At 38.0% G+C, this 24,717-nt stretch overlaps 1 protein-coding gene across 6 annotated transcripts in view; it reads right to left on the bottom strand.

Moving 5' to 3' along the window:
* Erbin (erbb2 interacting protein) overlaps window positions 1-24,717 on the bottom strand; it is a 110,058-nt gene that overhangs the window by 57,455 nt on the left and 27,886 nt on the right. For all 6 annotated transcript variants that reach the window (XM_075976152.1, XM_075976154.1, XM_075976155.1 and 3 more), the window contains exons 2-4: window positions 20,074-20,121; window positions 14,291-14,488; window positions 11,672-11,789 (exon numbers count right to left, since the gene is read on the bottom strand). In XM_075976152.1, the coding sequence (XP_075832267.1) occupies window positions 11,672-11,789; window positions 14,291-14,479 (307 nt within the window). In that variant the 5' untranslated portion in view covers window positions 14,480-14,488; window positions 20,074-20,121. The remainder of the gene's footprint in view (window positions 1-11,671; window positions 11,790-14,290; window positions 14,489-20,073; window positions 20,122-24,717) is intronic.

Genomic DNA, 24,717 nt, shown 5'->3' with positions numbered 1-24,717 from the left:
ATACTGTTGGATGAATGTACGTAGGCTTGAGAGAGAGAAGAAAAAGAATATAAAGAATAAAGTTAATGGTTTAAAAAGAAAAAAGTAAAAGTAAAGTCTTTAAAGAGACAGAGTACAGATAGTTATAGATATAAATAAAAATAAGCCGCGTAAAAATGAAAAATTCACAAAGAGTCTGGATTATGTACATTGTGTTTTCTTTAAAATTTTTGACTGTGAAGGAGCTAAGTACAGAGAGACATTTCATTATATGGGCTGCCCAGTGGAACCAGAACGGATATCATGAGGGTATGATTTCAGAATTTGGATCTAAGGATATGATACTTTGGAAAAGAGATTCTTCTTTTGTTTTCACAGAGGATGAGACTCTATGGATTTCTTCTATTCCAATTTGGTATGATGGACCACGTCCTCCTGAAGGGTTGCTGTGAACATCTTCAGAAAATTGCTTCGCTCAACTGCCAACTGAGATGAAACTAGCACACAGGTTATACCATTAAAGACCTAATTAACGACGCCCCCATTCAGCAGGAAGCAGTTTGGAGAGAAAAAACTGCGCCCATGTTCCCAAATATAGTTTATAAATGTTCTTTTACATTTAAAGGGGGATATGATATAGATATGAATAATTTGCATTAGTATAGATTTTGCTTTATTGATAGAGATTTACGGTCAATTTTGTTATATGTATAAATGTTTCTGATGTAACTTTTACTTGATAACTGTTTTGTTATATGTAATTTTGCTATGTTAAGGTTAAAGCCTTCCTTTTTTTGTTTAAACAGAAAAAGGGAAAGTGATGTGGGAGTGTCATATATCAATCTGTTGATTTCATTGGCTAAGCAATAAAGGAACTGCCTCGGCCCATTTCATTGGTTAGAAGATAGGTGGGAGGAGTAGACAGAACAGAATGCCAGGAGGAAGAGGAAGTGAGGTCAGACTCCACAGCTCTGCTCTCCGGAGCAGACGCAAGAGAGACGCCATGCTACCTGCTCCAGGGAAGATGCACGCTATGAAGCTCCGACCCAGGATGGACTTAGGCTAGAATCTTCCCGGTAAGCGCACCTAGGGGCGCTACACAGATGATTAGAAATGGGCCAGAGCAGTGTTTAAAAGAATACAGTGTCCGTGTAATTATTTGGGGCATAAGCCGAGCCGGGCAGGCGGCTGGGGTGTTTGGGGACGCAGCCCCACCGCCGCCCCTATTACTACAGTCAAATTTTAGTTTCACTAATTTATCATACCAAAATTATAGGAACAAATAATTGGTGACTGGCAGCAGACTACAGATCAATTTTAATTACTTGCATCATTAGAATTACTGTTCTAAATGAAAACTAATTAGAAACTTTTGAAAAGCATATTCTGAATGAATTTTATATAGTCTCCATTATCATAATAATCCAATAGGGTTGTCACTTTAAGGTTATTTATGATCATATCAATTTCATCACAAGATCTGTAAAAAAACAGTACAAAACAAACAACAAACTTACTGTAACACTAAGTGTGGAGTTCTACATGATAAAATGAATGATGAAAATCCACAACTAGCATACTATTTTGGTCAAAACTCACCAATGAATTGGGTGTGGTAAGATGTGTGCTTAACATATGCAACGTTGTCCTGGGTTTAATCCCCAGCATCATCAAAGAAAAAAATCACCAATAGATGCCAAAATTAGTAGGTAAAAGTATAGTATAGTGAAAAAGATTCCCCAACAAGATCCTTGATAGAGTAACGAAGAGTAACTGAATCTGATGAGCACCTCCTAAATGACATGTTTTGGACTTATTAGCAGTTATCAGTTAGCCTCATCATGTGGCAACTGAGAAAAGAATGCAAAGGCATACACCTTGAATTTAATGATGGGAAGCATCAAAGAAAAAACAAAACTCACATTAAGAGAACTTTAAAGAAATGCCAGTATAATAAAAAAATTATCAGGAAGAAACGGAAGTCCGAGAAACTAGGAAGAGGAATCTGTCTTAAGAGACCTGACTAAAGGTAACACATGAAAGTAACAAATTCCAATATGGATGCTGAGAATATACATTGCTGATAAGAGCACATAGCCAACTATAGAAAACGTGGTTGTTCCTCAAAATGTTACATACAGTATTATAAATGACCCAGAAGTTCCACTACTAGGTATATATGTAAGAGCATGTAAAACATATGTTCAAATTAGATGTTATACATGAATGCTCATACTATGTAGAAGAGCCCAGATGTCCATCAATAATAAATGAATGTATAAGCATAATGAACATAATATAGTATGTTCACACTATAGAATATCAAAATATGGTACAACAAGGATGAATACTGAAAATATGCTAAGAGAAGGAAGCTGGATACAAAAGGTCATATAGTTTTATTTATTTGAAAAACCAACAATAAACAAATCTTTACAGAAACAAAGCAGATAAGAGGTTATCTGGTGTTTGCAGTTACTTCCTCCAAATTGAAATTTAAAATTAAGGTTCACAGACTTAGAAGGCTCATCAAACTTTAGAAGAATCACAACCTCTCCCCAAGATTATATATAAATAGTAAACAATCTAGGAAAGAAGAGACTCCAATGGAGCTTCACTCTAAGTTCAGCAGAAGCCAGGTGACAAATCATGGGCTGTCACCAGTTTTTTGCTGAAACAGCTGCCCTTCTGGGTAAGCAATCCAAGTAAACTCACTGGCTCAGAACACTAGACCTTGGAATAATTTCTTTGGTCTGTCTTGGGTACACTATCTGAGGTGAGAAAAAAATGTTCACCCACATCTCCATAGGAAAAAGTCACACAACATGAGAGCTTGGGAGATGCTAGGAAAGAGACAGGAATTCTTTATAGACTGATGAAAATATTCTATATAGGTACTGATAATGGTGGAAGAAAATTTAAAATGTGCTAAATTCTACCAAATTGTATAATGTAAGAGATCTTTTAACCTTCAAAACTTTATCTATAATTCCTATCCTTGTCTGAATGTTATATTAACACTTTTTTAAAAACTAGGCTTTGTTCAAGTACCTCAAATTCAAAAATGTGTTTACTTTATTATTCAGCAAACATGTTCCAAATACAAAGTGGAAGACATGAACTACAAATACTAGGACTTTATCAAAATTTAAATTTGGTAAGTGGGCTGGGGAGATGGCTCAGTCAGTCAAGTGCTTGCGGGACAAGAATGAGGTTGTGTGAATCTGGATCTCCAGCACTTGTGCAGAAAAGCTGAGCATGGAACCACAGCTTTTTTCTGTCATCCCAGCTCTGGGTAGGAAAGTGGGGGAAGAAAGAAACCAAGGGCTTGATATATAGCTATTTTAGCCAAATCAATCAGTTCCAGGTTCACTTAAAGGCCTTGTCTCAAAGAAGTAAGGTGGGAGCAGTTGAGAAAGATACCTGACTTCAACCTACGACTTCCACATGAGCACACATGTACAAAGACAGACAAGACAAGACAAGACAAGACAAGACAAGACAAGACAAGACAAGACAAGACAGGTAAGCAAGCAGGCCGGCACACACACACTCACTTGCACATGCACACAGGCATGCGCACACATCAATGTAGTAAAGAAAATGATTTTTCATACTGGTTACTTCCTACCCTAGTAAAGTTCTTTTTATCTATTGTCCTTTTTCTTACTCTTGCAGATCTTGTTAGGTACAATCAGGCCTCATTCTTTGGGCTTTTCCTTTAAAGTTATGACCTTAGTGAATGCACCTAATCTTTGTCCTGACATATCACCCATATGGTGACAACTTTCAAATGTATTCCTCTAGAACTGTTTTTATAACTTACAAATATAATCTTATAAATAACTGGACGAGATGTTGGTATCTCAAACAAGAAAGCAAGCAAGCAATTAAAAAAAAGTCCAAGTTACTGAGATAACTAATCTAGAAAATGGGGGGGGGGGTCTTTGTCAGCTGTATTTCAGACAAGTGTTTAATATCTAGAATATATAAAGAATTGCAAAAGTTAAACACATACACACATATATACAAACCTGCAATCAGAAAGGTAAGTAGTCAATGAGCTGAACACTTCTCATAGAAAACATGAATGGTCAAAGAAACATACATTACAACTACTTTGAGATCTACCTCATTCCAGTCAGAATGACTACAGTCAGGAAAAATAAATGTGGGGGAGGGTATGGGGAAAAAGGAATAATAAATTTATTCACTGATACAGTCACTACAGAAATCAGTGTAGAGGCTTCTCCAAACACTAAAAACAGAACTACCATACAACCAGCTATACACTCCACGGCATATACCTAAAGGGCTATATCATACTCAGAGATACTTATTTATCACCGATAAGTTAACAATAGAAAGGAAACAAAATCAGCCCAGATGTCCACCAGCAAATGGATGAATGGATAATGACAACATAGGATATAAACCAAAGATATTTTATTCAGCCACACATATACACACAGAAAAAAATGAAGTTAGGAAATCTACAGGAAACGGGAAGAACTAAAAGCATTGAGTGATGTAACTCAGGCTCAGAAGGACAAACACCATCTGTTCTCTTGCATATTTGAATACCAGCTTTAATTTTTATTTTACGTGTGTGGGTGCGTCTTTCCCCTGTATGTTTATGTGTACACCACATGCATGCCTAGTGTCTAGAGACCAAAGGAGAGCATCAGATTTCCTGAGAACAGTTGTTAAAGCAGTTGTGAGCACTGACGACCCAGGTCCTCTGGAAGAGCACCCAGTGCTTTTAAGAGATAAGATTCTCTCCAGTCCAAAATGGGCCAGGCTGGCCTCTGACTAGTGAGCCTCCTGCTTCCTTCTCTTTCGCATATTCAATTAGAGTGAGTTGCTACAACCCGCCAAGTCCTAGGTTCTAGTTGTAAAACCTGTGCATCTAGGAGGAAGTAAATATCACCATTGGGCAAGAAACTAAAAAGAGGCCCTTGCCTGGGAAGGGGAGGAGACAACAGAATATGGAATATTAATGTGGAAGGGGGAATACTGTGGCAATAGAATACAAGCGGGGAAAAGGAGGGGCAATAAGATGAAAGAATATCTTGAACGCAGGAGGATCAACCAAAACAAAAGAATGTATGAAAATATTACAAGGAAATCTGGTATTTAGTAATTTAATTGAAAACTATTCCTGAGTTGCCCCTTGAAATTGCAATTGCAGTGCCTACCAATTCCTCCATCTCAGCTGGCTACAATTTTGTCTTTCTAGTTGCAAGATAAAATCAACGAGGTCATTTGTAACTCTCTTCTCACATGCACATGCAGCAATCCATCATCAAACACTGATTCGACCTTCAAGGATATCCACAGTCAGCCACACCCATCTCTACCACTATCATCTCCACAGACTAAAACTGTGTTGAATTGGCTGGTTTCCACCCGTGTACTCACAAACTTCATACACATAGCTAAACCTAAATATCAATGTTCATACAGATGCCCACAAGGCCTACATTATCTGCTTCTACAAATCCCAACCTCTGCTTTTATATCTAATATAATCGATTAGCTTAGTACTCTGTTTTTACTACCCTGTCCCTGGGTTTATCACACATGCTAAGGACACTAAAACATTATAGATGTTCGTACACTAGCTATTTTCTCTTTCTGGTGCACTTACTTCAGATATGTACATGGCAAACTTCCTTACTTTTTCAAGACATTCCCAAAAAGGTTTACCTTCAAAGTATGAGTATTATCTAGTCTGAAGCAGAAAATAAAGACAGGGAAAATTAAAGGGACAAAGAAACCCCAAAGTCATCAAAATGACAAACATCCCTTCACAATGACTTTATTCAGATGATAGTAACTTCTGCTTTGCTATGGTCTGACATTCCTATAGACAAGATTTAAGATAACCAGTCCAGAGTCAAAAGTTCCAACAAAATTAAGAAACTTTGCTGTAATGGTTATCTACATAGTCAATATTTCTTTTATAAAGACAGAATATTAAAATACCTATGAATCATGCTTACGGCCTAAACATGTATAACCAAGTTTGTCCTTTCACAGCTCTAAACCTAAAAAGAAATTTGTAATCTCACAAGAAACTCTATGGGCTGAAAAGATGGCTCAGCGGTTGAGAACACTGGCTGTTCTTCCACAGGTCCTGAGTTCAATTCCCAGCAACCATATGGTGGCTCATAGCCACCTACAGTAAAGGTCTGGTACCCTCTTCTGGCCTGGAGGCATACATGCTGACCAATGTTGTAGGAAGCCGCTTGTTTGTTCCTGGTTGATCAGCCCCAACATAACCACACAAAATCTGTATTAATTAAATCATTGCTTGGCCTATCAGCTCTAGCTTCTTACTAGCTAGCTCTTACATCTAAAATTAACCCATTTCCATTATTTTATATTTTACTACAATGTTAGTGGCCTACAGGCAAGGTTCCACCTGGCAATTCGTGTCTTTCCCCTCTGGCAGCTACATGGCGTCTCCCTGACTCCACCTTCTTTTTCCCAGCATTCAGTTTAGTGTCTGTGCTCCACCCACCCACCAGGAGGAAGGGAGGGAGGGAGAGAGAGAAAGAGAGAGAGACAGACAGACAGCGCACACGAGAGTGAGCTGGGTGGGCCATGGGTTTACTCTGGGTACCCAAAAGGTCACACCCCAACCTGGTCCAGCCTCTTAAAGGTTATTGGCTGAAGGAGGTTCCCCATTACCTCCCCCTTTTGTCTAAATAAGAGAGTTCCAAACCTAAATATCAAATATAAAATTAGAATTACAACCAGCATAAACAATATAAAGCAAGAAGATATGCTAAAAAATGTTTTAATAAACATTCAATCCTAAAGAGTCTAAATCTTGCATTGGAAGTGGCTTCGCTAGATCATAAGAGGAAGGTAACTACAACTATTTAATCTTCAACTCCACTGATGGCCTGGGAAGGGAAATAGATTTAGGCAGGAAGTACAATTCAGCAGCTTCCAAATGTGCAATATATGACAGAGACATAGGGTATTAAAAAATTATTCTAATGAGAGTCATTCTTTTTTGTAATTATAAAACATATGTTCATTTAAAAATTTTTAAGAGCTCATTTTTTTCTTCTCTCCCTACCTCTCTGAAAGATTTTAAAATTTAAAATGTTATCTTCTATACTAGGTATAGAAAGCTAAACAAAATTATTCCTTATTTGTTAATAATTCATTATTCAGTAATCTGAGCATGCCTCATTAGTAGAATATGGAAGGAAAATCTTTCAAATACAAAAAAAAATAACATCTTTTAATAACTTTTTAAAAAGTCACACAGATTAAGGATAGTTCTATTTCTTTTTTAAAAAATATTTATTTATTTATTATGTATATAATATGTGTGTATGTCTACAGGCCAGAAGAGGGCACCAGACCTCATTACAGATGGTTAATGGGCCACCATGTGGTTGCCAGGAATTGAACTCAGGACCTTTGGAAAAGCAGGCAATGTTCTTAACCACTGAGCCATCTCTCCAGCCCCGATAGTTCTATTTCTCCACATAATAAAGACCTAATATAAATTCACAACTAACATCATGTTCAACAACTAAAAGTTCAAAGCTTTCCTTCTACAATAAGGAACAAGGAAAAAAAATCACTACTGTCACTACACCTATTCAGCACCACAGAATGCTTCATTCAAATGTCAACCACACAAGCAACAGCTATCTATAACACTGCAGTTGAAACCTAGTCTCAAATGCTGCAGTAGTCTCCAGTGTCCACGTACAATACATTTATTCATGCATATGTGGTGATACTGGTGTAAACAAACCTGTTCTGTCAGTTATAAACACTATATAATGCTAGTTTAACGTCACTGGTTTGTATATTTACTGTTATATACTGTTACTTGTTGTAATAATTTTAAAGAATACTTGTTATAATTTGTGCCTTACATATTTCCTAAGGTTTTACTGACAACTTCTAACGTTGTTAGGAAATAGTGGGACCCTCAGATAGGTAGGGTTTTCTAAAAGAAAGTCAGGTAGTATGGCCACGGTTTAAAGAAAAAAATGTAACAGCAGTCTTCCATTCTCTGTCTGCTTGCTGTCTCCCATAGGATGATGGGACCCCAACACATGTCCCTGCTCTGATGCACTGTGCCACCAGCCAAGAGCAATGAGGCGAAACCATATATATCTCAAACTGCAAAACTGCTGTGAGTCAACAACAATCTTTGCTCTTTGTAACATTATTTTCTTGGGTATCTTGTCAGCAGTGAAAGAGCACAGAGCTCTTCCTACTTATTAAGGAAACATTTACTGTAGTACAATCCAAGTTGCATTCTCATGCACCCTACGCCTACTATTGCTTATTACATCAAGACCATATAAGCTACCAGAATGGCAGATAACTCTAAGGGTGCAGCAGGAGCACTCATATCTTGGTGGTATGGACTCTCTCATTAGACTTAAGACCTACACAACAAGAGGAAAATCATCCCTGATAATGGAAAACCGGACAACTATCCAGGGCTAGTTAAGTTATGGATCTTGAAGGAACCTACACCTGGTTAAATAAACCAGCCTAATCTAAAACTACACTCTAAATATTTATAGGTAAGCAAAGTCCTCACCCCTCATAAAGACAAAGAACTAAAGGGATCAGGTGTGGTAGCAGAGCACTTGGGAGGCAAAGGCAGGCAGACCTCACTGAGTCTGGTCACAGTGACCAGTCTGGTCTACACAATGAGTTCTAGGACAGCCAGGGCTATGTAAAATGACCCTTTCTCAACACCACCTCTCACAACACACATATACAAAAAAGTAGGCAACTAAGGAATATGGAGAATGGGAGAAATAGTCTTCCCCAGGGAAGAGCACACCAAATTGGTTATCCAATACTAAATGATCAGTCCTGAAGTTATATAAATACAAATAACACATAGGCTGATAAAGTATGTATTTATATTTAGGTAAGAACAATTAAGAAAAAGAAGCCATGAATTTGAGAGGGGGAGAGTTACATGGTAAGAAGCAGGGGTTGGAAAATTATATAATTTCAAAATATAAAAGATGATTTTAATGCTGGGCGGTGGTGGCGCACGCCTTTAATCCCAGCACTTGGGAGGCAGAGGCAGGCAGATCTCTGTGAGTTCGAGACCAGCCTGGTCTACAAGAGCTAGTTCCAGGACAGGCTCCAAAACCACATAGAAACTCTGCCTCGAAAAACCAAAAAAAAAAATAAAGATGATTTTTAAAAGACCATATTCTATAATGTTTACCAAAACACAATTATCTGTGATGTATTTCTCAGAGAAACTTGTAAATATATGGTTATTAAGTTATGCATAGCTGTATTAAGTCCTAACCAGAGTAATTAGGCAACAGAAAGAAATGAAAAGGATCAACATTAAAATGGAACATAGAGAAGTCAGTCATACTTTTATATGCTAACAATAATCTATCCACATTTTTTCTTTTAAAGCAAAATTCTATTTATAATCGCTAACAGCAAAAAAGGAACTACACTGAAAACAACAAAGCTCTGATGAAAGAAGCTAGAACTGTAAATAAATGGAAAGAAAGATTCTCCATGTTTCCAGATTAGAAGGAACAAAACTGTTAAAATATCCAAATCACCCAGTGTCCTGTTGATCCAATGCACTATCAAAATTCTAATGACATTTTTCACAAAAACAGAAGAAAATAATCCTAACAGGGAATCACAAAAGACTCCAAATCAAATATGATCTTCAATAAAAAGAACAAAGCTATGGACCTCAGCTCATTTAATTTCAAAATTCACTTACAAGCTCTAACAATGAAAGAATACGGTACCAGTATAATAGAAAAATGCCAATGAACAGAACAGAGGGCCAAATATGTATAATCAATTGATTTCAACAATGCTACCAAGAACACATCTGTTGTAAGATATTTGATTACACCATGTAAAGACATGTCACTGTGATTGGTTTAATAAAAAGCTAAACAGCCAATAGGAGGTATAGCACAAACTTCTGGACAGAGAGAGCTCTAGGAAGAAGAAAGTCGCCAGTCAGATCAGAATAATCAGGATAGGTATAATGGAGATGAGGTAACAAGTGTGTGGAAGAATGTAGATTTAAAAATACGGGTTAATTTAAGTAATAAGACCTAGTTAAAAAACAATCTTAAGCTAAGGTGGAGCTTTCATAATTAATGTCTTCATATTGTTTTCTGTGTGCTGGTAGCTCAAAGAAAAATCTGCCTACACACATCACAAGGAAAGGGGGGTCTCTTCAGTGGAACTAGGGAAAGCAGATGTCACTGTGTAGACCAAAGGATTCTAAGTATGAGACCAGATACTGTAAAACTACCTCTTAAGAAGAAGCTGCTACAGGTGCTGGGGAGATGGTTCAGTGGTGCTCTTCCAGAGGACCTGGGTTCAATTCCCAGAACCCACATGACAGCATACAACTGCTGTAACTCCAGTTCCAGAGGATCTGACCCTCACACAGGCATATAGCTGGCCAAACACCAATGGACATAAATAAAAATAAATTAAAAAAAAAAAGTAGGGCAATGGTGGTATATGCCTTTAATCCTAGCATTTGGGAGGCTGAGACAGGCAGATACTTGTGAGTTTGAGGCCAGCCTAGTCTACAGATAAAGTTCCAGGAGAGGCACCAAAGCTACAGAGAAACTCTGTCTTGAAAAACAAAACAAAACAAGGATGAGGAAGAGGAGGAGGAGAAGGAGGAGGAGGAGGAGGAGGAGGAGGAGGAGGAGGAGGAGGAGGAGGAGGAGGAGGAGGAGGAGGAGGAAGAGGAGGAGGAGAAGGAGGAGGAGGAGGAAGAGGAGGAAGAGGAGGAGGAAGAGGAGGAGGAAGAGGAGGAGGAGGGAGGAGAAGCCTCCAATACAATGGTTTTCTAAAAATATGATACCAAAAAGATAGCAAATACAAAAATAAACAGTTTACATAAAACTAGAAAGCTATGCACACCCAAACAAGTCAGGGATATAGTTGTCTGAGTGGGAGAAAATGTTTGTAAGCCATACAATTTCTGACAAAAAAAGAAAGGTCTGCACGTCTGTACTCACTGCAGTATTATTCCCAATAGCTAACATGTGGACTTAACCAAAGCTTCCATAAATAAATGACTCAATAAAGAAAAAAACTATATATATGTATGTATAGTGAAACACTCTACAGTCATTAAAAAAGGAGACCTAGTCATCTGCAACAGGATGGATGAACCTAAAGGACACCAGGTTAAGTAAAAGAAATCATGAATTAAAACATGAACATCCTGAGTTCTCCAATACTGAATATTAAATGGGCAAGCTCACAGAAACAGAAAGTCAAATGGTGGTCAGCAGAAAGCAGGGTGAGGGGGTAGGGTGATTAAGATGTTGATCCAAGTAAAAACTTTCAGTTAGGAGGAATACATTTGAGAGGGTCATTGCACAACATGGTCTATAATAATATATTTAAAATCTGCTTATTTTCCAGCTGTTTTGAGGTATCTCTGATTTTATATCGATAAACAATTCTAAACTGAAAATATGACATTAAATTTTATTGTATTTGACATAAAGCAGGTAACAACTTTTGAATGGGAAAAATCTTACTATATTTATGTAAAATAGATTCTAGATGAATCTAATATATTACAATATACTTTTAAACATTTGGAAAACAGAAATCCTACCAATGAAATATGTCTCAAAGGACAAGAATCTGGAAGACTTACCATTTTTGCTGACATCCAGTTCCCTGAGATTAATAAGGTTTGCAATGGATGCTGGTAATGTTGTTAAATCATTGTCTGGCAAACTTAGTTTATGTAGAGACTGACAGTTAAAAAGTTGCTAGGGAAAAAAAGAGAGAGGATTTCGATTATCTTTTATATTTCTTTAGTTATTTCATGGACTAATTTATATGATAAATATCCATATTAAAGCTGAATGAGTTAGGCCTATATTAACACTAAGAAAGGCTTCACACTGTTCTTACTACGTTATTGTAAATCTGAATAAACTTGAATCACTTAAAATGATTTATACTTCTAGCCTCCATCCAGTGAGAACCAGTATATAAAATATATGTCTATATTCTTTGTTGAAGCTATCAAATAGTAAGTGGTCATTACAAACTGTAAGCTTGTCTTTCAAACAACCTTATTCCAAAAAGAAAGCCATACTGAAGAGCATCCCTTGAAAACCATCGAAGTATTAGGTCTGTGGTAGGTATGTGTTCAGTTACTTGCACTGTTACAGTCAGCATCTCTCTTATACATGCCTCCGCACTGAGGTCCTAATTCATGACTAACCTAGGTTTTCCATATTCTGTCAGAGAACTAGTCATGGCAAGTAACAGAATTATTGGAGAACACAGTCATGATGAACAGTAAATTACAAAGTACACTACAATTACAGTGTAGGTGTGAGTCACAATCAGGTAACTGGCAACATTTAACATTTTTCCACAGCTATTAAAGACTTCACAAAATTATCAAGAATAAACTGGGCTTAGTGGCTCAAGCCTTTAATCCCCAGATCTGGGAAGCAGAGACCATAGCTAGAAAGCTGAGACAGGAGGGTTGCAGTGAAGTTTGAAGCTAGACTAACTTACATATTAGTTACATAATAAAATTTATAAAAAATAATTACCTAGGATAGCATTGGCCTTCCAATGCTTTTAGTACTGGTCATCACGATTAAAAGCCTTTGTATACCGACATCCAGGATGTTCACAAACACACAAATCTCTAAACCAACTATTTCATGAAACAAGGTTTATAAGCAATATGCTTTATTTTCTGTTATGTTACAGTTAGGGTTGCTGGATTAAATACAGGATACCCAATTAAATTTGAATTTCAGATAATTTTTTTAGTATAACTATATCTTACATACGGCATGCTTATACTAATTATTTTTTGTTCATCCAAAATTCTTATTTAAATAAGTCTTCTGTAACTTTATTTTCTAAATCTCATAGCCAAAATTATAGTCTATTTTTCAGAATTCTGATAACACATATTAAATTATTCTTTGGTGGCTGTGGCTGGCTAGTTTTGAAACAAGGTCTCACTATACACATGACCCAGGCCAAGGCAGAACCCACTGTGTAGCTCAAATTGACCTTGAACTGGAGATCATTCTCCTTTAGGGACCACCATGCTCAGCTCTAATCCATTTTTAAAGCCACCAATTTCAAGACTCCATTTACAGCTTCAAAGGGCATGGTGATGCACACCTTTAACCAAAGGCCTTGGAAGGCAGGAGGAGGTATTGCAAGAGCTGCTTGTTTGTTTCCTGGCGGCCGCCCAGCTGCCCAGACCCCCAAAATAATCACACAGAAACTATATTATTTAAACCATTGCTTGGCCCAATAGCTCTAGCTTCTTATTTGCTAACTCTTACATCTTAATTTAACCCATCTCCGTTAATCTGTGCATCACCACAAGGTCGTGGCCTACCAACAAAGTTTCAGCACATCTTATCTGTCTCTGGCAGTGGCTCCGTGGCTTCTTCCTGACTCCTCCTTCTTCCTCCCAGCATTCAGTTTAGCTTTCCCTGCCTAATTAAGTTCTGCCCTGCTATAAGTCCACAACAGTTTCTTTATTCATTAATGGTAATCACAGCATACAGAAGGAATCCCACATCAAGCAGGGAGCTCTCTAAGAGCTGAGGACCATCTATCTAGTCTACAAGGTGAGACCCTGTCTTGAAACAAACGAACAGAAAACAGCCATTCAGATGGCCCCTAAGAAACTATTTAAAGCTACTGCAGTTTTTTCATAAAACATGAAAACAAATACAGGTAATAAGAGAAAAATAAGTAAGTACCTACTAAAAAAATTAATAAAATGGTAACGTAAAAAAGAACTTTACATCAATCTTTTCCCACCAGATGTTATGAGATTTCAAAAATGCATGTTCTCTAAATCAATTCCAGACAAAATGAAGGAACACAGAACCCCACCTCTAAAAACTTATACAACCATAATAGCATGATGTGGTAGCTGAAATAACAACTAGCCCCAATTATAACACTGCATATAAAGGGTTTATAGAATTTACAATAAGTAAAATTTCAGTTTTTTTGAATAGTAAAATCTAATGGCTCCAGAAACTGTATTGATGCATTATCTATTTTGATGGTTATAATATGCTTCAATTAAAATAGAATAAAGTTATTAACACGAGTACCTAAACAACTTGAACAGAGGTAAAATCTGTATCATTTTGAATTGTGCTTACAGTAGGACTAAACCAGTGAATGGAAACACATATGTACAACAATATAAGAATGTAAACATCTATGGAGACATTATCTAATATAATTATTAACAGTATTAGCACACCTTGGGAAGCTCTTCAATCTGATTAGCATCTAAATAGAGCTCCTCCAAAGTTTTCTCAAAGGTAAAAATCTCTTTGGGAACTTGTTCCAAGCTGCAATGAGAATAATCTAGAGTAGTAACCGTCTCTTCTTCTCCTCGTAGACAGCGACATGGCACCAACCGCACGAACAAACTTCGTTTTGTAGTCATTTTTAAAAGCTGCAACAAGTAGATAAAAACAAGTCAATTTATATACAATGTAAAAGTTTTTCCAACAAATTACCATCCATATAGCTCAACTCAATATGCCACAGACAAAATACTTCCTCATCATCATACACACCCAATGGAGCCTATTTAAGATTGCTTTAGTATCTATATTTATATTATCTACTGGACTTCAAATTAAACTTAAGCACTCCAGTACTTTACAAAACAATCCAAGAAGTAATCATTCATATTTTTATAAAACCGTGCTTTGTAAACTCTGCTTAACTCTCAAAAACAACAATAAAAGATTTCTCTTTCATTTCTGGCTCTAAGAGTTGTTTCTTAGAGAAGAATTGACTATATGTATTTCTGAATAGGAAATGACTACATGGAAATTTTCGGGTCTTCTTAACCACCCATTAGGAATCGAGCCCCATTTAACTTTCCTATGTATGGTGGTTTGAAAGAAATAGCCTCCAAAGGGAGTGGTACTCATGTGGGAAGTCCTTCTATATATATGTTGCTTTTATTGGTTAATGAATAAAGCTTTTCAGCCAGTGGCTAGCAGAAGAGCACCAGGCAAGAAAACTAAACTGAATGCTGGGAGAAAGAAGGTGGAAATGAAGAAAAGCCACATAGCTGCTGTTGGAACCTTGCTGGTAGGCCACAAGCCTCGTGGTAAAAATGTAAAATAGAAATGGGTTAATTTAAGATGTAAGAGCTAGTTAGCAATACGCTTAAGCTATTGGCCCAATAGTATTGCAAATAATATAGTTTCTGAGTGATTATTTTGTGATCTGGGCAGCCAGGAACAAACAAGTGGCTTCCTATCACGGTACCATTAGGAGGTGTGGCCTTGTTGGAGGAAGAGTGTCACTGTGGGGGCAGGCTTTGAGGTCTCTCACCACAATTGCCAGCAGGCTGCCATGGTCCCCATCATGATAATGGACTGAACCTCTGAAACTGTAAGTGAGCCACCCAATTTTTAATAGAGTTGCTATGTTCATGATGTCTCTTCACAGCACTGAAAACCCTAATTAAGACACTATGATTCTCCTACATGAAAATTCCTATCTACTTCAATTATAATTTTGTTTCAATCAAATACTAGCCTATAGTTTTTAGAAGAGTTTAAAGATTATAAATTTTTTAAGATTACATGTGAGTAAACTCACTTCAAATACAGTCTTTCAGTTAACAGAAAGCTGGTTTTGAATTAGTAAAAATTCACAAAGTCAATTTTATTAAGGATTTGTGTATAAATTCCAACTAAGCAAACATTAAACTAGCAGAGTAATAGTTTAATATAAAGAGAATGACTGCCAATTGGTAAGTAATTCTTTGTATAAAAATGCAATACTTGCACAGAATCAACACTTTTAACTAGCACCAAATCTGAGTTAAAGTCATTAAGACTTCAGGTACAAAATATAAAAATAAAAACTCAGCAAGAAAGACAAATACCTTAAAATTTTTAACTACTGAAAATCGATGAGTTAAAATGTCAATGTTTAAATAAAGACATAATCAGCATTATTTTTTCTTTGACTCAGGATCCAATATGGTTCTGCAAAGCACTACTCTAGTGGTTCTACTCCCCACTTTATGATACTTGAACGTCTGACAACAGGCAGGGTAAGCACTCCCCTTATACTCGTTCCCACACTATGACTTTACTAAATCATCAGGTACCAGGCTAAAATTATTTGGATAAAGTATCTAAATATTTTCTGTATTACAATTTCCTAGGGAATGTCCTTTGTTTCCATAGAGAAATAGAGTTTAAACTAGGAAACAACAGCCAAAAATTAAAGGAAGATCTTTAAGGCAGTAATTAGTTTTTCTCTTTTAGAACTACACAGACTTACAGATTTTTGTAAAAGCAAATATACATTTGAACTAGATCCTCAAAATCCAATATCAATAGGTCTACTTAAAAATCTTTTTAAGAAAATCTAGTCAGTCAAGCATCAGATGGTTTCACCTAAGGCTGAAGGTTCAGTGCAATGATAAAGTGCTTGCTGACCAGCCATGTAAGGCTCACCCTGGTTTAGAACCCCAGCACCACACACCCACAAGGTTTACATCTAAACTCTTTGTCTAAAAAGAAATATAAAAAATGAAGCATACTGAATTCTAAGTAACAATTCTATGTCTAAAGAGATGTAAATTTTTACCAACAGAAATAACAGTTCATTCAATAAAGAATTTAACTGCTAAAGGGATTAAACACTGATGTGGGATATCCTTCTGTATATATGTTGCTTTTATTGGTTGAATATGAATAAAGCTGTTTTGGCCAATGGCTTAGCAGAGTAAAGCCGGGCAGGAAGTCAGATCAGAGATATAGAGAGAGTAGGTGGAGTCAAGCAGATGCCAGTCAGTCCCTGAGAAAAAAAGACATGTAGAAAATGACTAACACCATGGCCACATAGCAATGCATAGACTAATAGAAATGGGTTAATTTAAGATGGAAGAGATAGCTAGGAATATGCTTAAGTCATTGGTCAAACAGTATTATAATTAATATAGCTTCTTTGTGATTATTTGGGTTCAGGCAGCTAGCTGGAAAGCAAAAGTCCAGACTTTGTTTACAAAATAACACACAACATGGGGTTAACACTGGGTGAAAGGGGAGAAAGAGAAGTAGAATGGTTCATCTGCTGTGGCAAGAGGTAGAACAGATGAAGCAAAGGTGATGGATGAGGAGCAGGATATTATGGGTAGCCAGCTTGCCACCTGGGGCCATGGTATATAGTTCAGGCCTGTGCTGCTGCCAAGGGCCTTATGTGGATCATGGCCCTACTGCAGCTGGAGTCTATGTTGACATTCGTGACCCATGTTGCCACCAAAGGCCACAAGGACGCCCAGTGTCTGGGCTACCATCTGTGGTTATACAGGTGTCAGAGGGCCAGGCCACCAGAGTCCTTACTAATCTTGAATGGTCTGCCCTGCCACACTGTGCTATGGTGACATCCAGGACCAAACTGAAGCTGAGGGCCATGTCTGAGTCCATGGTACTGCTGTAGTCAGGATCTGAGCTGATGTCCTTGGCTCCTGTTACAAGCAAAGGCCATGGAGATGCCAGGGGTCTGTTCTGTCTCTTGAGGCCATGTTGGTGTCTAAGAGTCATGCTGCAGATGTGCCATGCTGATCTTGAGTGGCCTGCACTCCCTCCAGGGCCCTTAATAATGTTCGGGCCTGAGCTGCTACCAAAGGCCATGTCTGGGTCTGGGTCCCTACACCAGTTGGGTCTGTATTGATGTCCATGGCTTCAGTTGCCACTGAAGGCCTTGAAGCAGACCAGTGACTCACTGCAATGAACATTTGAAAGTAAAGCTGAAAGAACAAAAATATATTGTGTGACACACTGCGACTCCCAATGCCACTAAAATGAATAAAAAGATGTTGGATAGGCAAGAAAGACAGAGAACCAAAGTGAGTTTGTTTGTTTTGAAATTTTTAAAAACTTTCTTGGGTGGTGGGGAAATGCTGCAAGGGTAAAGGGCAAATATGGAGAGACTAGAAAATAAGTGGAATGATGTGTAATTCCCACAGAATCAATAAAGAAATTATATTAAATTAAAAAAAATTGAATCCTCAAAATCGATAAAAGATTTCTCATTTAAATTGATATTGAGTCAGGCCATTTAAGAACCTGCTATCTGGGGCTGGAGAGATGGCTCAGAGGTTAAGAGCATTGCCTGCTCTTCCAAAGGTCCTGAGTTCAATTCCCAGCAACCACATGGTGGCTCACAACCATCTATAATGAGGTCTGGTGACCTCTTCTGGCCTTCAGGCATATATATAGACAGAATATTGTATACATAATAAATAAATAAATAAATATTTTAAAAAAAAAGAACCTGCTATCTGTTCTATCCAGTATGGTAGCCAGTAGATACATGTGCCATTTAAACTTAATATTAAATCAAATAAAATCTAAAATCTATTACTTTATTCCATTTTAGTTCAAACGCTCAAATTCCACATCATATGAGGGATACCAAAGTGAATGAAGCCACTTCTACCATGACAGAAACGTCAACTGCACAGAGCCACTGCAGTGACTCAACCACGACTCTCACCAACTACATGTTGACAAATACATCTGGACATACAATCTGACAGTGTGTAAGAACTTGAATGATATGACTTAAAATAAATTTATGTTCCAGAAACCATTCCAGAGTTAGGAACATAATAAATGAATGGCATGAAATGTTATTACCTGATATGTGTTAATCTGAAAGCATATTTATTTTGGATATGATGTAGGTCACTTGAGGTACAGGGTAATTTATAGATTAAAGTAATTGTTAAATTGAATGTCCCCAAGATTTTCCTTCATAGAGCAAATAAATAAAAAATTATAGCAGGAAAATTAGTTCAGAAAAGTAAGTATAATGTGTGCTTTGCTCCAGGAAGCTACAGAGTGCACATTCAAAGGAAACTCTTGTGCATGAAAGCTACAAAGAGAGCAATTCAAACATCAGATTAAATTCAGACCTTTTTTTCTGTCTGTCTTTTTTGTTTTGTTTGAGACAAGGCCTCATTCTGCCTCAGGCTGGCCTCTTGGAGTCAAGTGAGCATCCAGTCTTAGATGTTAAGATTATGCCGAACAGTGGTGGCACATGCCTTTAATCCCAGCACTCGTGAAGCAAAGGCGGACAGATCTCTGTGAGTTCGAGGTCAGCCTGGACCATAGAGTGAGTTCCAGGACAGGCACCAAAGCTACAGTGAAACCCTGTCTCGAGAAAACAAACAAGCATAGACATAAGAACTTAAGATTACAAGCATTTGCCATTATGTCAGACTCTTAGTCCTCAAACAGAACTGAGTGAGCACAAAGCCAATATCACAAATGGGTCTGAATTCTACATAGGTCTACAGATAAGACAGTATAGAATGAAAGTTACTAACCAATTTAAAAGAAAAACTAAAGAGACTTTAATCCTTGAGAGAAAGGTATAAACGGAAAGCAAAATTACCTAATGCAATAATAATACAAGGCATAATGCATAAGACAAGACAGTTACCCTCAAGGAAGACAACCAAACCAGACTGAATAGAAGTGATGCACAATTAAATTGATGGACTGCTAATGAGAATTTTAGGTAAAGCTACTACATAAACCAGAGGTGACTTTGGAGTTAAGAATCTTCCTCCCCCCTTCCCCCAAGACTGGGTTTCTCTGTAGCTTTGGAGCCTGTCCTGGAACTAGCTCTTGTAGACCAGGCTGGCCTCGAACTCACAGAGATCCACCTGCCTCTGCCTCCTGAGTGCTGATATTAAAGGCGTGCGCCACAACCACCAGGTTTGGAGTTAAGAATCTTCTAATCATAAATGAAGAAAAGTAGTTAACCCAGAAAAGGAGAATATGAAACTGACAACTTTCTAACAAAAACTAAATCTAGCCAAACACGATGGTTCATGCCTTTAACACCAGCACTTGGGAAGTAGATCTCTTTGATGCCAACCTGGTTTCCATATTGAGTTCCAAGCCAGCCAGAGCTTGATAGGTGAAGGAGGCGGGGGGAGGCGGGAAGGGACGGAAAGAGAATCAAATCAAACAAAAAAGAAATTCTACTTACCACTGGGTTGAATTTATCTCCCTGATGTTTCTTAATTGAGCCAACATTCTATAAAAAGCAAAAAAAAAAAACCAAAATTAATAAAAATATATTTTTATAGCTAAGAACCATCTTTCCTAATTCTTAATTTACAACAAAAGCCAAACTGAAATTTTAAAATGCTGACCACCATAAACTGACAACACATCAGCTGTAGTGGACTCGGCAGCCTTCCCAGATACGTAACCACATTGGGCCAATAGTTCTCACTTTTTACTGACAGGATACCTAGTATTCCAAGACCAAAACAGGCCATCATTCAATTAACCAGCTTTGGCCAGCAAAAACGAACTCCCAGAACACAAGTGGGCTACTACTGGTACACACTGAGTGACCATATCTAAGTATGTCTCCTATCTTGACTCTTCTCTTGCTTCCTGGGATTTTATAAAACACAAGATATATGGAGGGGGGACTTGGGGAAACAGGAGGATCGGGATAAAGGAAGGTTGGATAGGGGAGCACGGAACCACAATTCTTAGTTAAGGGACCCACTTTAGGGTGGGCAGGAGAATTGACCCTAGAGGGGCTCCCAGGTGCCCAAGCTGAGGTCCCCAGTTAGTTCCTTGGGCAGCTGAGGATAGGGAACCTGAAATGACCCTCTCCTAGTGCAATACTGACGAATATCTTGCATATCATCCTAGAACTTTCATCTGGCGATGGATGGAGATAGAGACAGAGACCCACACTGGAGCAATGGACTGAGCTCCCAAGGTCCCAATGAGGAGCAGAAGGAGGGAGAACATGAGCAAAGAAGTCGGGACCACGAGGGGTGCACCCACCCACTGAGACAGTGGAGCTGATCTACTGGGAGCTCACCAAGGCCAGCTGAACTATTACCAAAAAAGCATGGGATAAAACTGGACTCTCTGAACATGACGAACAATGAGGGCTGATGAGACGCCAAAGACAATGGCACGCAGTTTTGATCCTACGCAATCTGTTGGCTTGGTGGGAGCCTAGCCAGTTTGGATGTTCACCTTCCTAGATATGGACGGAGGGGGGAGGACCTAGGACTTACCACAGGGCAGGGAACCCTGACTGCTCTTTGGTCTGGAGAGAGAGGGGGAGAGGAGTGGGGGGAAGAGGAGAGGGGTGGGAGGAGGGGGAGAAGAGTGGGAGGAGGGGGAGAAGAGTGGGAGGAGGGGGAGGGAAAGGGGAGGCTGGGAGGAGGTGGAAATTTGTTTTTTTTTCTCTTTCTTTATTCTTCTTTTATCAATAAAAAAAATCACATAAAAAAAAACACAAGATATCCTGCTCTCATGATACAAGAAAACAACTATTTTCTTCTCTCAAGCCTACTGCTCTGGTTTTCTTTTACAGCTCAAATACTATTCCTAGAACTCACTAATTGTTTTTATTGGATGAAACTTAATACATCCAGGAACTTTTATTATACAGATATAGTTAAATTTATTTGCAGAAACTGTGCTTCAAAATCTAAGTCTTTGATTTGCAGCTATTGTATAAGAAACTGTATAAGACTAAATAAGACTGCTGCTTTTATATCCATAAATCTAGACATATAAAACAAAATCTCCCAAACAGCATCAAATGTGCAAGTGATTTAAGGAACAAGGAACAAAAGGAGGTTTTCACTGGTAGATTTTTAAAACCAATGGTTATACCTGTCCAGGCTGCTTACACTTCTAGGACCACTGGCAGTCATCTTACTTTTGGTCCCTGCATTTTAACCTGTTGCCAAGCTTGTATCTTCTAGAGCTAAGAGTTACAGTTCAGGTGATGCTTAGACAAGGCTTCATTCCCAGCTGGAGGAAGTTCCCATCTCAACAGCCTTCTGGACCAGGCAACAAAGACGTATGTACCAAGACTGCTACTGCTTCTTAAAAACACACGGGCATATCTGTATGCACAAATTTGCTTATTTCTAAGGAAATGGCTAGTTTCTTAAATAAAATTGTTCATATATTTGTAAACTGTTGAGAGCCTTCATCTATCAAAATAAATGCCCAGGTAATATGCATGCCTAGGTGACATAGCACATGCCTAATCCTAGTACTCAGGAAGAGTCAGATCTCTGTGAGTTCAACGTTTGAAGCCAGTGTTTGGTCTACATAGTGAGTTCCAGATCAGTCACAGCTACAGTGTACAATAACCTTGTCTCAAAAAACCAAAACAAAGCAAATATTTTTTCACTAAAATGTCATTTGAGCTTACTAAAAAATAACAATTTTTTTCCATGCAAATAAATTCCAATCACCAACTATATTTCAATTTAGCAGACTTCAGGTTCTATGCAATGAGTACTGCTAATAGCTTAAAGAATGATCCTACTGCATGTTCTGGCTTTGTGGGAGCCTAATCTGTTTGGATGCTCACCTTCCTAGACCTGGACGGAGGGGGGAGGACCTTGGACTTCCCACAGGGCAGGGAACCCTGACTGCTCTTTGGACAGGAGAGGAAGGGGGACGGGGCGTGGGGGAGGGAGAGGGAAATGGGAGAAGGTGGAAATTCTTAGTAATAATAAAAAAGTCTCAATGGAAGAGAAAGCAGCATAACCATTTAAAGACATCGGACCTTCTCAGGCAGAACATCTCTTGTAGGAAGCTCTTCAAGCATTACAGGGGCTTTTTAAAGAAACTGAAAAATTGCCAGGCTATCAGTTTTCTTCCTCAAATAACTAAAATAAACTTACTAGGACTAACTTGCAAAAAAAAAAAAAAGAATTTATTACTGCTCTTAAGAATCCCCACTATTCAGCACACTAATGTTAAGTGGGTTGAGCGTTCTAGACTAAAAGAGGTGGACACAGAAAGAGGGCATAAGTAAAATCAATGACGTATACAATATTCAGTGACTTTGTGGCTAAACAACAGTTTTAGTCCTTCATTTTCCTACTCTTGAATCATCACATAATGACTAGAGTTGCAAAAATCATCTTAGTACCAGAAGTAAATGAATAAAAGAATTAAAGTCTGTTCATAAATAAGTCTTATCAAATATCAAGTAGAAAGACAAAATGAAATGAGTAGCTAAACCAATACCATTTCTAGATTTCTCAGTATGTCCTGAAACTAATCTATTTGCTTAAACAACTGTCAGACACCAAATGCAGCAAAAGATGATTAAGTAACACAATCTAAATCCCCAACACTGCATGTTTTCTTTCATCTACAGAATCTAGAATTAAAAAACCCACAAAAGTACAGAGGTAAGTCAAGTATGATGATTTAAACCTGTAATCCCCAAATTCAGAAGGAAGAAAGATGAATCCCAAATTCAATTCCATCCTGGTCTACATAGCAAGTTCCAGGCCGTCAGCTATAACCACAGAACAAAACATTCTCAAATAAATAAAGCGGGGTGGGGGAATGGCTTTATGGGTATAAGACTTTGCAGCAAGAGCCTGATTGGGAGTTCAGAGCCCTAGAATCCACATAAAGAACATGCAGCAGCACACGCATCTATACTATTCTCACCATGGGGGAGACCGGAGACAGAAGTGGAATATTCCCAGAAGCTCCCCACCCAGCTAGTCTGCATAAGCGGCCACAAGGAGACCCTATTTTCAAACAAGGCAGAAAGACAAGGAGGACCAACACACAAGGTTGTCTTCTGATCTCTGCCATGTGCACACAACCACACACACACACACACACAAGAAGGGAGACTATGTAAGAACAGGAAGATGACCAGAGAGAGTAGGAAGTAGGACCGAAGAATCAATCAAAAAAATTTTAATGCAAACAAAAAAAGAAAAAAGACCAACAGAAGATATCCATAGTATGTTCTCTAATTATACAATTGCTCTAATCAAATAAAGCTATTTAATCTCTGTGCAAATGGTTTAGGTATGAATTATTTAACCTTCATATATTGCATGCCACTGACATACAATACCTTTATGTATAAGCTAATCAAGATGGGTTGGGCAGTGTGGCACATACTTTAAAGCACTCAGGAGGCAGGTGCAGGCAGATCTCTATGAGTTTTGAGGGCAGCCTGATCTACAAAGGGAGTTCCAGGACAAACTACGAAAAGCTACAGAGAAACCCTGTCTTGAAAAACAGACAAACAAAAAAAGATAGTAACTAAATCTTATCATTCAGTGTTTGTCCAGATGTGGCAGTATAAGCTGTTAGAATGGAGCATGCTGTAACCTAAAATGGCAAAGATCACATCGGTCCTTGTATATAAGAGAGATGAGGTATTTGTATTTAAAAAGTTGGGCCTAAAGTACCTTAGAGATACACGAATATGACCCAAAGCTGATAACCAGATATAGGTATTCAGAGATATAAGGAAAAGACTCATGCTAAAGATATAAATTTGTAAGACATTTACTTATAGTTATTCCTTAAAACAGCAAAAAATGAGATGAGATCATCAGGAGTATGAGGATAGACAGAAAAGAGGGTCAATAACTGAGTTCCACAACACTGTGATACTATACAGGTCAAGAAAAAGAACCAGCCAAGGACTCTGAAGTATGGTCAACTCGGGTAGGACAACACTGCATTCCAGGGATGGTGTGGGACAAATGTCTATATTCTGTCAATTATATTTTAAATAAATGCTGATTGGCTAGTAGCCAGGCAGGAAGTATAGGCGGGACAACCAGACAGGAAGTAGAGGGGGGTGAAT

Source organism: Microtus pennsylvanicus, chromosome 6 (assembly GCF_037038515.1).
Source record: "Microtus pennsylvanicus isolate mMicPen1 chromosome 6, mMicPen1.hap1, whole genome shotgun sequence".
NCBI classification, from domain to species: Eukaryota; Metazoa; Chordata; class Mammalia; order Rodentia; family Cricetidae; genus Microtus; species Microtus pennsylvanicus.
Note: the sequence above shows the minus strand (reverse complement) of the source record. Positions and strands in the feature narration are given on the sequence as shown.